The following is a 14,257-nucleotide window of genomic DNA, read 5'->3' on the forward strand; positions in this document are numbered from 1 at the left end:
ACTGTACAGCACGCACTCACTGTGTTGGGTCCTTACTGTACAGCACGCACTCACTGTGTTGGGTCCTTACTGTACAGCACGCACTCACTGTGTTGGGTCCTTACTGTACAGCACGCACTCACTGTGTTGGGTCCTTACTGTACAGCATGCACTCACTGTGTTGGATCCTTACTGTTCAGCATGCACTCACTGTGTTGGGTCCTTACTGTACAGCACGCACTCACTGTGTTGGGTCATTACTGTACAGCATGCACTCACTGTGTTGGGTCCTTACTGTTCAGTATGCACTCACTGTGTCGGGTCCTTACTGTACAGCACGCACTCACTGTGTTGGGTCCTTACTGTACAGCACGCACTCACTGTGTTGGGTCCTTACTGTACAGCACGCACTCACTGTGTTGGGTCCTTACTGTACAGCATGCACTCACTGTGTTGGATCCTTACTGTTCAGCATGCACTCACTGTGTTGGGTCCTTACTGTACAGCACGCACTCACTGTGTTGGGTCCTTACTGTACAGCACGCACTCACTGTGTTGGGTCATTACTGTACAGCATGCACTCACTGTGTTGGGTCCTTACTGTTCAGTATGCACTCACTGTGTCGGGTCCTTACTGTACAGCACGCACTCACTGTGTTGGGTCCTTACTGTACAGCACGCACTCACTGTGTTGGGTCCTTACTGTACAGCACGCACTCACTGTGTTGGGTCCTTACTGTACAGCATGCACTCACTGTGTTGGATCCTTACTGTTCAGCATGCACTCACTGTGTTGGGTCCTTACTGTACAGCACGCACTCACTGTGTTGGGTCCTTACTGTACAGCACGCACTCACTGTGTTGGGTCCTTACTGTACAGCACGCACTCACTGTGTTGGGTCCTTACTGTACAGCACGCACTCACTGTGTTGGGTCCTTACTGTACAGCACGCACTCACTGTGTTGGATCCTTACTGTTCAGCATGCACTCACTGTGTTGGGTCCTTACTGTACAGCACGCACTCACTGTGTTGGGTCCCTTACTGTACAGCACGCACTCACTGTGTTGGGTCCTTACTGTACAGCACGCACTCACTGTGTTCTCTGTTGCACAATTGTGGAGCCAGAATCCACCTAGAAAAAAGCCTTGAAATGTCTATTGAATCACCTCCAAGAAGCCCTGTTATGCCTCCACTTGATTATTGTGAACCCAGCATTATCTATGATTTTGAATTTTTCAGTGGTTAATTGGTAATCTGTGCTAGTGCAACCACCATATCTTTCTGTTCTCAGTCTCTATCTGCAAGAAGAAGCAAGCGCAGGAGGTCTGTTCAACCAATGTGAAAAATCTCTTGCTTGCACATTGTAGGTATCAGGTTAATTTATGTAGCTGAGCGCAGTATTGGGTTCCAGCAAAAATGGGGATCTTTGAAAATATCCTGCACAGACTCTTCTCTATGTCTTAATACCGTAACATGCAGGGTCAAGATTTGGCTCTGTACTTGACAATCATTCAATATTTGAGATCCTCCACTTTATTCTATTAGTAGCTATGTGATATAAGATATGTCTGGATTTTACTTTTTTTTTTTTTTTTTAAATACCGTTTTATTTGAAAGTCATGTCCTTATCACAGCTGGGTAGCAGTGCCTTCTTCTAGCCTTGCTGTAGCCACCAGCAGAGTTGGTCTTATTCCTCTGCTTAACACACAGCAAAATGTCTATAATAGTTGTCAATTAGGATACTCAGAAAACCTGAAGCAGGACTAAGTACTGATAGAACCTCTTGTTTAATGTTTCTATACAATTTAATCTGAGTTTTATTTTCTGTAGGGCTAATGAGCGTTTTGGAGCAATCCTTGCTGATGAGATGGGTTTAGGTAAAACATTACAGTGCATATCTCTGGTCTGGACTCTTCTGCGTCAGGGCCCTTATGGAGGAAAACCCATCCTAAAGAAAACGCTCATTGTAACTCCAGGCAGTTTGGTAAAGAACTGGAGAAAAGAATTTCAGAAGTGGTTGGGCACAGAGCGAATACGAGTGTTTGCAGTTGACCAGGTAGTGTAACTCTGATTTATTTAAACTAAAATTACATTTCTCTTTAATTGCTTTTCTTTCTGCAGTTACTGACCTATTTAGCCATGTAGGGCTTTTTTTGTGTTTTAAAGCAAAAGCAGGAAAATGGCTTATTCCCTTAATGCAATCCCTTATGCTTTTTAAAGGAATACTCTAGCTTTAGTAATACAAATCTGTTTTAGTAATGCTAGTGTGTTACACTAGCTAGTTAGATTAAGTCCCCAAGAAGCAATAAAAAAAATACTGATGGTCTTCCAAATACGGGTATTGTGTTGCATGGCAATCTCCGCGGTGCTCCAATCGGCATCTCCTCATAAAGATGTTTTGACATCAGCTAAGAAACACTGAACACTGCCCGTAAAGACGCACTATTTGCAGGACTGCATTCTGGGAATCCCTCTAGTAGCGGTCTGAGTGACGGTCACTAGAAGTGTAAACAAAGACAAGGCTGCAGGGACACTCTCTTTGCCCCAGAACCACTAAGTTAAGTGGTTCTAGTTCTTAGATAGTACTTAAAGGGACATTCCAGTGCCTGGAAAACAATCCGTTTTCCTGGCACTGCAGGTCCCCTCTCCCTCCCACCCTCCATCCCAGGTTGTTGAAGGGGTTAAAACACCTTCAGTGACTTACCTGTATCCAGTGCTGATGTCCCACGGCGCTGGTTCAGGGTCCGCCCATGCTCCTCCCCCGCCGGCGTCATCCGGCGGGGGAGACCTATTGCGCAAGCACGGCCGGCGACTGGGGAGACCTAATGCTCATGCGCGGCAAAGCAGCGCACGCGCATTAGACCTCCCCATAGGAAAGCATTGAAAGAGGCTTTCAATGCTTTGCTATGGGGATTTCAGCGACGCTGGAGGTCCTCACATAGCGTGAGGATGTCCAGCGACGCTATAGCACGGAAAATCTGTGCTATAAACCCGGAAGTGCCCTCTAGTGGCTGTCTAGTAGACAGCCACTAGAGGAGGAGTTAACCATGCAAGGTAATTATTGCAGTTTATGGGCAGAAGTGGTCTGGGTGCCTGGAGTGTCCCTTTAAGTTTTTTTTTTTTTTGGCAAGACAAAAATTCCATATCTAAAATATAACGCTTACAATTTAGACCATATTTCACATATACAGATGGACACTGTCACAGGATTAACAGGTGATGCGTATCACCGTAGGTATTGGGACTGCAAATCCTCCTCCAGTTGCACGTGTGTGACACAAATCGTCTCAACCATGTTGATGCTAAAAACATCATTTATCTACATATTTACATGGCAAATCTCTGTCATCAATCATGTTACAAAGGATAAGTAATTACAATTTTCATGTCGGACCCATGGTTGAAAGCCCATAATTTTAAATGTCTCTAAATTTATAAAACAATTACGTTTAAAGTGGCTCATAAATAGAAAAAAGTAGCATATATCCAAATTTTGATAAAGAATTTCATTATATAAAAAAATTACTAAATAATCCTCTTACAGGAAGAGCAATGTAGTAATGCATAAGGCCTTCCAGTCGTGTTAATTACAGCTGTCCCTTATAAGGGAATTGTTTTTCCAAATTAGTACACAAATAAGGAAGAAAAGGGCACAGCTAAATTATAAATTCAAGGTGCCCTAACCTACCTTCACCCATGAAATGGAGTGATACCACACACACACAGTTCTTGTTGCATGACATATGTTGGCTCATGTGTATTTCCTTACACTAACATATTGCTCTGTGTTCATGTTTAGGATCACAAAGTTGATGAATTTGTCAACTCTCCTCTTTATTCGGTGTTGATAATCAGCTATGAGATGTTGCTTCGATCTTTGGACCAAATACAGAACCTTGACTTTGATCTGATAATCTGTGACGAGGGCCATCGTTTAAAGAACAGTTCCATTAAAACCACATCTGCACTTACAAGTTTGTCTTGTAGCAAGCGCATTATTCTTTCAGGTAACCTAGGGTCATAGGAGCCTCAACTGGTGTATGTGTGCCATAGACTGCTGTAACGGGCCCTGGGTAACCCGGCTGGTTACCCCCGCTATTAATGAAGTAAGAGACCCATTTTCCCCAGTAACCGGACGACACACAGTTCAAGGGGTACAACAACCACTTTATTGGCCACACTCGGCTTTATACTTTCCCCATGCAAGGGGTGTGTCACTCATACAGACAATGTCGCCCTTCTTGGGCGCCACCAGCTGCTTGGTGGTAGTAGGGGCTGTAGCTGGTTCCTTTCTCACTGCTATGTGGTACAACTGCCCCCCCTTCCCAAATATAGCGCTGCTCCTCTTTCCCTATCTCCCCCGTGGCTGCCTTGTCCTTATAGGTTTGTAGGGTCTGACCTAGGTTATGGGGGCCGGGTCAAAAGTGGGATTCTGGGGGTAGGTAACTAGTACGGGCGGCCTGGGTGTAAGGACGGGAATGGCGCTCAGCGGGAGGGGGACTGACACAGGGGGCTTGCTTACGGGGCCTTCTACGGGACCTGGTGGGGTGAAAAGGGGCACGTGTGCCTCCCTGAGCCTCAGAGTGTGAGCCGCCTTGGGTGATGTGGGCTTGCTGCCGGGTCCTCACAGGGTAGGCTTTTCCAGGGTATGGATTGAAACAAAAGTGGAGGTGAGGTGTCCCAGGTCGTTGCCGAGCCGCACTTCTGCAGGTAGTCGATCCATGAGGCCCACTTCTACTCTCTGGACTCCAGCACCCCAATCTAGGTGAACATTGGCCGTGGGTAGGTAGTGTACATTCCCTCCTGCCACTCGGACGCCGACTGTACCCCCTGTCGATTCTTCAGTGATAAGCTGGGGTTGCACCAGGGTTAGAGTGGCTCCGGTGTCTGTCCGGAGTCCCTGGACCTTGCGTAATTTCAGACGTACTGCTAGTCGGTGGTGGTTCCGGTTACCATGGGCGGCCTGGGCTGGGTTCGCCTCATGCAGGATAGTCCAGGCTTCTTCATCGGAGCTCTGGAACTCTGTGGTGTCAGTCTATCTCAAAAGAGATTAGTCTAAAGTGAGTGGGGCATAATTACCGGAATAGAATAGTGCATTCAATCCAAAGCAAACTGGTTACAAGGTACATATACAATATCATAAAATGTCTGCACAGTGTATGACACATTTAGAGAAAAAGGAAAATACAAGGGTTAGTGAAGAGTGGGGTTAGCTGAGCATTGTCAGCATATGATTGCAAAACCATGGGATGGAAATTATTCATACCACCATAATACCTACAATTTACCTTTAAACAAAAGTATGTCTTCATATGGTTTTAGACTGAATGTTTGTATAGTGCCATCTAGTGTCAGGTAATAGCTTTACCTAACAAATCTGATTACCAGTTTTGCATGGTCCAGTTTTTGTATATTTAACATATTAATTAATTTAACATATTAATTTGGATTGATGAGGAAACTTCAACATGTGCCCATAATATGCATAGTATACCTTATGCTTTGGCAGTTCAAATATTGACAGATCTCCTTTAATAAGTGCTATCCGTACTGGGAAATGAAATGTAGGTCATTTATTGTGGTCTGTTTTCTGTTAAGGTACGCCGATTCAGAATGACCTTCAGGAGTTCTACGCTTTGATAGACTTTGTAAACCCAGGTATACTTGGCTCTCTGGGCACATATAAAAAAATATATGAAGAACCTATTATTAGATCGAGAGAACCTTCAGCAACAAAAGTAAGCATGAATAGTAAATGTTCATTTATTTACAGTAACAGCAAGTAACCTTATTCAGTGGAACATTTGTACACTATTGTCAACATTTACAAAGCAATCATTGGCAAATTGCAGAATTTCCAATACTTTGAATTAAACTTCAGCTCATAAAATGCTTATCCAGAATGACTAGCTGATTATTGTGGAATTTGTTATCCTCTGCAATGGTGGAATTTTTTTTTCAAAAGAAGTAGTTATCAGGCTGTTGTTCACCAACCACCAGTGTTCTCAGGATTCCCGTAACTGACCAGGAATGGTGTCAGTGGTGTCTAGGTCCTTTGTCACTGTTTTTAGTGGTGAAATGATGGCCAATCATCTGAATACCATGGATAATGACCGCAATCTCCAGATCATGTAGACCATGTAAGATATTCCCCAATGCTTTACAATGATAGAGGATATGTGACAAGTAATTGACATTCAACAACAGAGACAAGAGGTGAAAAAGGCCCTGCTCTAACGAGCTTACGGTTTATGGAGGGGTAGACATTCAAGATAAATAACAGCATGTCAGGTGGGAGGAGGGAGGAATTGATGGATAAAATGCCTGTGCGGAAATAAGTGAAAAGGAGAAGGGGAGAGAGTGAGCTGAGCTAGGGAGGCGAGGGAACGGAGGAAGAAAACTGTAACGAGAGTAGCACCACCCAGGAAGATAGTAAGCTTTCTGCTAGAGGTGTGTTTTCAGGGACTTCTTAAAGTACCAGATCGAAAGGAACAGGGCAGTCCTTGAAAAAGCCTGCAGGTGATAGGAGAAGGAACCATAATATTTGGAGCCACAGGAACGAGAAGTGGTGTATTTGTTAGGTAAAGAGAAAATGTAGTGAGTAGTGGAGTTGTCGAGCACTTTGTAGGTTAGTGTTAGCAGTTTGAATTGGATCCTGAAAGGTACAGGAAGCCAACGTACTGAATACTAGAACAACATCACATGAGCATTGGCAGAAAACCAGCCAGGATAGGCTACACCCCCTAAACATTGTCAAACGTTGCAAAAATTGCTGCTTATTAACAGCTTAGAGTTTTTTCATGGTGTTTCTTATTCCATCATTCATGTCCACATGCAAAACTGATTTGTTTGAGGGTCCCTTTTGTTATTTAAAAATTGTGTTCGTAAATAGCACTATAGGGATATAGCTCTGTGTTTTCCTCACAGATGTGAATGCTTATCATTCCAATATTATATATATTTTAAACCTTAGTAGGTACAGCATTGTAGTACATTCAGTAAACTGATTTCTAACAGTTACCATTTTATTTAATTTTCCACTATCTTATTTCTAGGATGAGAAAGATTTAGGTGAAGAGAGAGCTGCAGAACTAGTTCGTTTGACTGGCCTCTTCATCCTTAGGAGGACCCAGGAGGTTATTAATGATTATCTGCCTCCAAAAACTGAAAGCATAGTCTTCTGCAGACCATCTACATTCCAGCTGGATCTTTACCGAAAGCTTCTGAACTCGCACCTTGTGAAATCGTGCTTCCAAGCCTCTGGTGAAAATAGTCCTCATTTAGTGTGCATAGATGCACTTAAAAAACTTTGCAACCATCCATGTTTGTTGTTCAAAAGCCTGAAGGTGAGTTCAGTGCACCATGTTTAGCCATTATTACTGCTCACACTCAGATATTGATTTCAAGAATTTCAAATAAATGTAATCTTTAAACTAAATATAAAATAGGCAAACTAAAACATAACTTGGAGAGGTTTTCCATTCTGCTATTTTGGTCTATAATCTGAAATATGTTGAATTCCTAACATTTCACCCTGGAGTGAATATTCTTATCCATGTAAGTAAAGGGTGATACTTAAAAGGAAGTGTGATGTCACCATACATGCGACGGGGTGAGAGATTTTGAGTGAGATTTGACCTAAAGCCTGCAACCACCTCCCCACTTTATGGATTGCTCTGTATTCTATATAAATTTATAACCGATTATAACAAAGCGACCTCTGCCGCATCTTCTCTATAGACTCTCCATGCTATAGTGCAGTGTTTCTCAACCTATTACGGAGAAGTACCCATGCAGGACTAAAAGAAATACAAATCTAAGTAGCACACAGAGGAGACTGACACACACACAAACAGAGAGGACACAGACACGGACACACACACACACAGAGGAGACACGGACACACACACACACAGAGGAGACACGGACACACACACACAGAGGAGACACGGACACACACACACAGAGGAGACACGGACACACACACAGAGGAGACACGGACACACACACACACACACACAGAGGAGACACGGACACACACACAGAGGAGACACGGACACACACACACACACACACACAGAGGAGACACGGACACACACACACATACACACACACACAGGAGACACGGACACACACACACATACACACACAGAGGAGACACGGACACACACACACAGAGGAGACATGACACGCACACAGAGGAGACACGGGCACACACACACAGAGGAGACACGGGCACACACACACAGAGGAGACACGGACACACACACACAGAGGAGACACGGACACACACACACACAGAGGAGACACGGACACACACACACAGAGGAGACACGGACACACACACACAGAGGAGACACGGACACACACACACAGAGGAGACACGGACACACACACACACAGAGGAGACACGGACACACACACACACAGAGGAGACACGGACACACACACACACACAGAGGAGACACGGACACACACACACACAGAGGAGACACGGACACACACACACACAGAGGAGACACGGACACACACACACACACAGAGGAGACACGGACACACACACACACACAGAGGAGACACAGACACACACACACACAGAGGAGACACGGACACACACACACACAGAGGAGACACGGACACACACACACACAGAGGAGACACGGACACACACACACACAGAGGAGACACGGACACACACACACACACACAGAGGAGACACGGACACACACACACACAGAGGAGACACGGACACACACACACACAGAGGAGACACGGACACACACACACACAGAGGAGACACGGACACACACACACACAGAGGAGACACGGACGCACACACACACAGAGGAGACACGGGCACACACACACACAGAGGAGACACGGGCACACACACACACAGAGGAGACACGGGCGCACACACACACAGAGGAGACACGGGCGCACACACACACACACAGAGGAGACACGGGCGCACACACACACACAGAGGAGACACGGGCGCGCACACACACACACAGAGGAGACACGGGCGCGCACACACACACACAGAGGAGACACGGGCGCACACACACACACAGAGGAGACACGGGCGCACACACACACACAGAGGAGACACGGGCGCACACACACACACACAGAGGAGACACGGGCGCACACACACACACACAGAGGAGACACGGGCACACACACACAGAGGAGACACGGGCACACACACACAGAGGAGACACGGGCACACACACACACACAGAGGAGACACGGGCACACACACACACACAGAGGAGACACGGGCACACACACAGAGGAGACACGGGCACACACACAGAGGAGACACGGGCACACACACAGAGGAGACACGGGCACACACACACACACAGAGGAGACACGGGCACACACACACACACAGAGGAGACACGGGCACACACACACACACAGAGGAGACACGGGCACACACACACAGAGGAGACACGGGCACACACACACAGAGGAGACACGGGCACACACACAGAGGAGACACGGGCACACACACAGAGGAGACACGGGCACACACACACACACAGAGGAGACACGGGCACACACACACACACAGAGGAGACACGGGCACACACACACACACAGAGGAGACACGGGCGCACACACACACACACAGAGGAGACACGGGCGCACACACACACACACAGAGGAGACACGGGCACACACACACAGAGGAGACACGGGCACACACACACAGAGGAGACACGGGCACACACACACACACACAGAGGAGACACGGGCACACACACAGAGGAGACACGGGCACACACACACACACAGAGGAGACACGGGCACACACACACACACACAGAGGAGACACGGACACACACACACAGAGGAGACACGGGCACACACACACACACAGAGGAGACACGGGCACACACACACACACAGAGGAGACACGGGCACACACACAGAGGAGACACGGGCACACACACAGAGGAGACACGGGCACACACACACACACAGAGGAGACACGGGCACACACACACACACAGAGGAGACACGGGCACACACACACACAGAGGAGACACGGGCACACACACACACACAGAGGAGACACGGGCACACACACACACACAGAGGAGACACGGACACACACACACACAGAGGAGACACGGACACACACACACACACAGAGGAGACACGGACACACACACACACACACAGAGGAGACACGGACACACACACACACACAGAGGAGACACGGACGGACACACACACACACACAGAGGAGACACGGACACACACACACACACAGAGGAGACACGGACACACACACACACACAGAGGAGACACGGACACACACACACACAGAGGAGACATAGACACACACACACACAGAGGAGACACGGGCTCACACACACAGAGGAGACACGGACACACACACACACACACACAGAGGAGACACGGGCACACACACACACACACAGAGGAGACACGGACACACACACACAGAGGAGACACGGGCACACACACACACACACAGAGGAGACACGGACACACACACACAGAGGAGACACGGGCACACACACACACACACAGAGGAGACACGGGCACACACACACACACAGAGGAGACACGGGCACACACACACACACAGAGGAGACACGGACACACACACACACAGAGGAGACACGGACACACACACACACACACACAGAGGAGACACGGACACACACACACACACAGAGGAGACACGGACACACACACACACACAGAGGAGACACGGACACACACACACACACAGAGGAGACACGGACACACACACACACACAGAGGAGACACGGACACACACACACACACAGAGGAGACACGGACACACACACACACACAGAGGAGACACGGATACACACACACACAGAGGAGACACGGACACACACACACACAGAGGAGACACGGGCACACACACACACACACAGAGGAGACACGGACACACACACACAGAGGAGACACGGACACACACACACAGAGGAGACACGGACACACACACACACACACACAGAGGAGACACGGACACACACACACACACACACACAGAGGAGACACGGACACACACACACACACAGAGGAGACACGGACACACACACACACAGAGGAGACACGCGCACACACACAGAGGAGACACGGTCCCACACACGCGCACACACACAGAGGAGACACGGTCTCACACACGCACACACACAGAGGAGACACGGTCTCACACACACACACAGAGGAGACACGGACCCACACACACACACACACAGAGGAGACACGGACCCACTCACACACACAGGGGCGTATTAGCCGCGAGGCAAACAAGGCATTTGCCTTGGGCGGCATTTTCCAGGGGGCGGCAAAAAAACGCCCCCAAATGCCCAAGGCAAATGTCTTGTTAGCCTTGCGGCTAACAGACATGCTGGGCTGGTTGCTGGGCAGGCGGCGAGGGAGCTCTTCCCCTGAGCTCTCTGCTCAGCTCCCTCGCGCGCCGCCCGTAGAGTGAGGCTGGGAGGCGGAGCCGGAATATGACGTCATATTCCGGCTCCGCCTCCCAGCCTCACTCTGCGGGCGGCGCGCGAGGGAGCTGAGCAGAGAGCTCAGGGGAAGAGCTCTCTCGCCGCCCGCCCAGCCTGCCCGCCAGAGCCGCCCTGCAGCCACTGGACCACCAGGGAATGGGAAAACCCTCCCACCCCCAGCATTCCCAAAGGTAAGGAGGCTGGGGGGGGGAGTAAATAAAAAAAAAAAATGTGTTAATGTGAGTGTGTGTGTGTCTCTGACTGTGTGTGTCTGTTAGTGTGTGTGTGTGTGTCTGTTAGTGTGTGTGTGTCTGTTAGTGTGTGTGTGTCTGTTAGTGTGTGTGTGTCTGTTAGTGTGTGTGTGTGTGTCTGTTAGTGTGTGTGTGTGTGTGTGTCTGTTAGTGTGTGTGTGTGTGTGTGTCTGTTAGTGTGTGTGTGTGTGTGTGTCTGTTAGTGTGTGTGTGTGTGTGTCTGTGACTGTGTGTGTGTGTCTGACTGTGTGTGTCTGACTGTGTGTCCAACAGTGTGTCTGTTAGTGTGTGTGTGTCTGTTAGTGTGTGTGTGTCTGTTAGTGTGTGTGTGTCTGTTAGTGTGTGTGTGTCTGTTAGTGTGTGTGTGTCTGTTAGTGTGTGTGTGTCTGTTAGTGTGTGTGTGTCTGTTAGTGAGTGTGTGTCTGTTAGTGAGTGTGTGTCTGTTAGTGTGTGTGTCTCACTGTGTGTGTCTCACTGTGTGTGTCTCACTGTGTGTGTCTCACTGTGTGTGTCTCACTGTGTGTGTCTCACTGTGTGTGTCTCACTGTGTGTGTCTCACTGTGTGTGTCTCACTGTGTGTGTCTCACTGTGTGTGTCTCACTGTGTGTGTGTGTCCGACTGTGTGTGTCCGACTGTGTGTGTCCGACTGTGTGTGTCCCACTGTGTGTGTCTCACTGTGTGTGTCTCACTGTGTGTGTCTCACTGTGTGTGTCTCACTGTGTGTGTGTGTCCGACTGTGTGTGTTTGTTAGTGTGTGTCCGACTGTGTGTGTTTGTTAGTGTGTCCCCGACTGTGTGTGTCTGACTGTGTTTGTCTGTTAGCTAGTGTATGCGTATCTGTCAGTGAATGTGTGTGTATTTAGAAGGCGGGGCAGGGGGGAAGGGTTAGGTGGGGGTGGCGCGCGCACACGCGCGGGGGGGGGGGGTGTCTGAGTTTTGTCCTGCCTAGGGCAGCACAAAACCAAGATACACCACTGCGCGCGCACGCGCACACACACACACACACACACACACAGGAGACACGGACCCACTCTCACACACACACACACACACACACAGAGGAGACACGGACCCACACACACACACACACACACACACACACAGAGGAGACACGGACCCCCCCCCACACACACACACACACACACAGAGAGGAGACACGGACCCACACACACACACAGAGGAGACACGGACCCACACACACAGAGGAGACACGGACCCACACACACACACACGAGACACGGACACACACACACACACACACAGGAGACACAGACCCACACACACACACACACACAGAGGAGACACGGACCCACACACACACAGAGGAGACACGGACCCACACACACACACACACAGAGGAGACACGGACCCACACACACACACACACAGAGGAGACACGGACCCACACACACACACACACAGAGAGGAGACACGGACCCACACACACACACACACACAGAGGAGACACGGACCCACACACACACACACAGAGAGGAGACACGGACCCACACACACAGAGGAGACACGGCCCCCCCCACACACACACACACAGAGGAGACACGGACACACACACACACACACACACAGAGGAGACACGGACCCACAAACACACACACACACAGAGGAGACACGGACCCACAAACACACACACAGAGGAGACACTGACACACACACACACACACACACACAGAGGAGACACGGACCCCCCCACACACACACAGAGGAGACACGGACACACACACACAGAGGAGACACGGACACACACACACAGAGGAGACACGGACACACACACAGAGGAGACACTGACACACACACACACAGAGGAGACACTGACACACACACACACAGAGGAGACACTGACACACACACACACAGAGGAGACACTGACACACACACACACAGAGGAGACACTGACACACACACACACAGAGGAGACACGGACCCACACACACAGAGGAGACACGGACCCACACACACAGAGGAGACACGGACCCACACACACACAGAGGAGACACGGACCCACACACACACAGAGGAGACACGGACCCACACACACACAGAGGCGACACGGACCCACACACACACACAGAGGAGACACGGACCCACACACACAAGGAGGCGACACGGACCCACACACACACAGAGGAGACACGAACACACACACACACAGAGGAGACACGTACACACACACACATAGAGGAGACACTGACACACACAAACATAGAGGAGACACTGACACACACAAACATAGAGGAGACACGGACACACACACACAGAGGAGACACGGACACACACACACAGAGGAGACACGGACACACACACACAGAGGAGACACGGACACACACACACAGAGGAGACACGGACACACACACACAGAGGAGACACGGACACACACACACAGAGGAGACACGGACACACACACACAGAGGAGACACGGACACACACACACAGAGGAGACACGGACACACACACACAGAGGAGACACGGACACACACACA

The 14,257-nt window shown here is 49.2% G+C and overlaps 1 protein-coding gene across 2 annotated transcripts in view; it reads left to right on the plus strand.

Annotated features, from left to right (window-relative positions):
* Positions 1–14,257, plus strand: part of RAD54B (RAD54 homolog B) — a 91,927-nt gene that overhangs the window by 48,823 nt on the left and 28,847 nt on the right. For both annotated transcript variants that reach the window (XM_063451243.1, XM_063451244.1), the window contains 4 exons: positions 1,812–2,037; positions 3,781–3,988; positions 5,580–5,719; positions 7,037–7,327. In XM_063451243.1, coding sequence (XP_063307313.1) covers positions 1,812–2,037; positions 3,781–3,988; positions 5,580–5,719; positions 7,037–7,327 — 865 coding nt within the window. The remainder of the gene's footprint in view (positions 1–1,811; positions 2,038–3,780; positions 3,989–5,579; positions 5,720–7,036; positions 7,328–14,257) is intronic.

This window comes from Pelobates fuscus, chromosome 4 (assembly GCF_036172605.1).
Source record: "Pelobates fuscus isolate aPelFus1 chromosome 4, aPelFus1.pri, whole genome shotgun sequence".
NCBI lineage: Eukaryota > Metazoa > Chordata > Amphibia > Anura > Pelobatidae > Pelobates > Pelobates fuscus.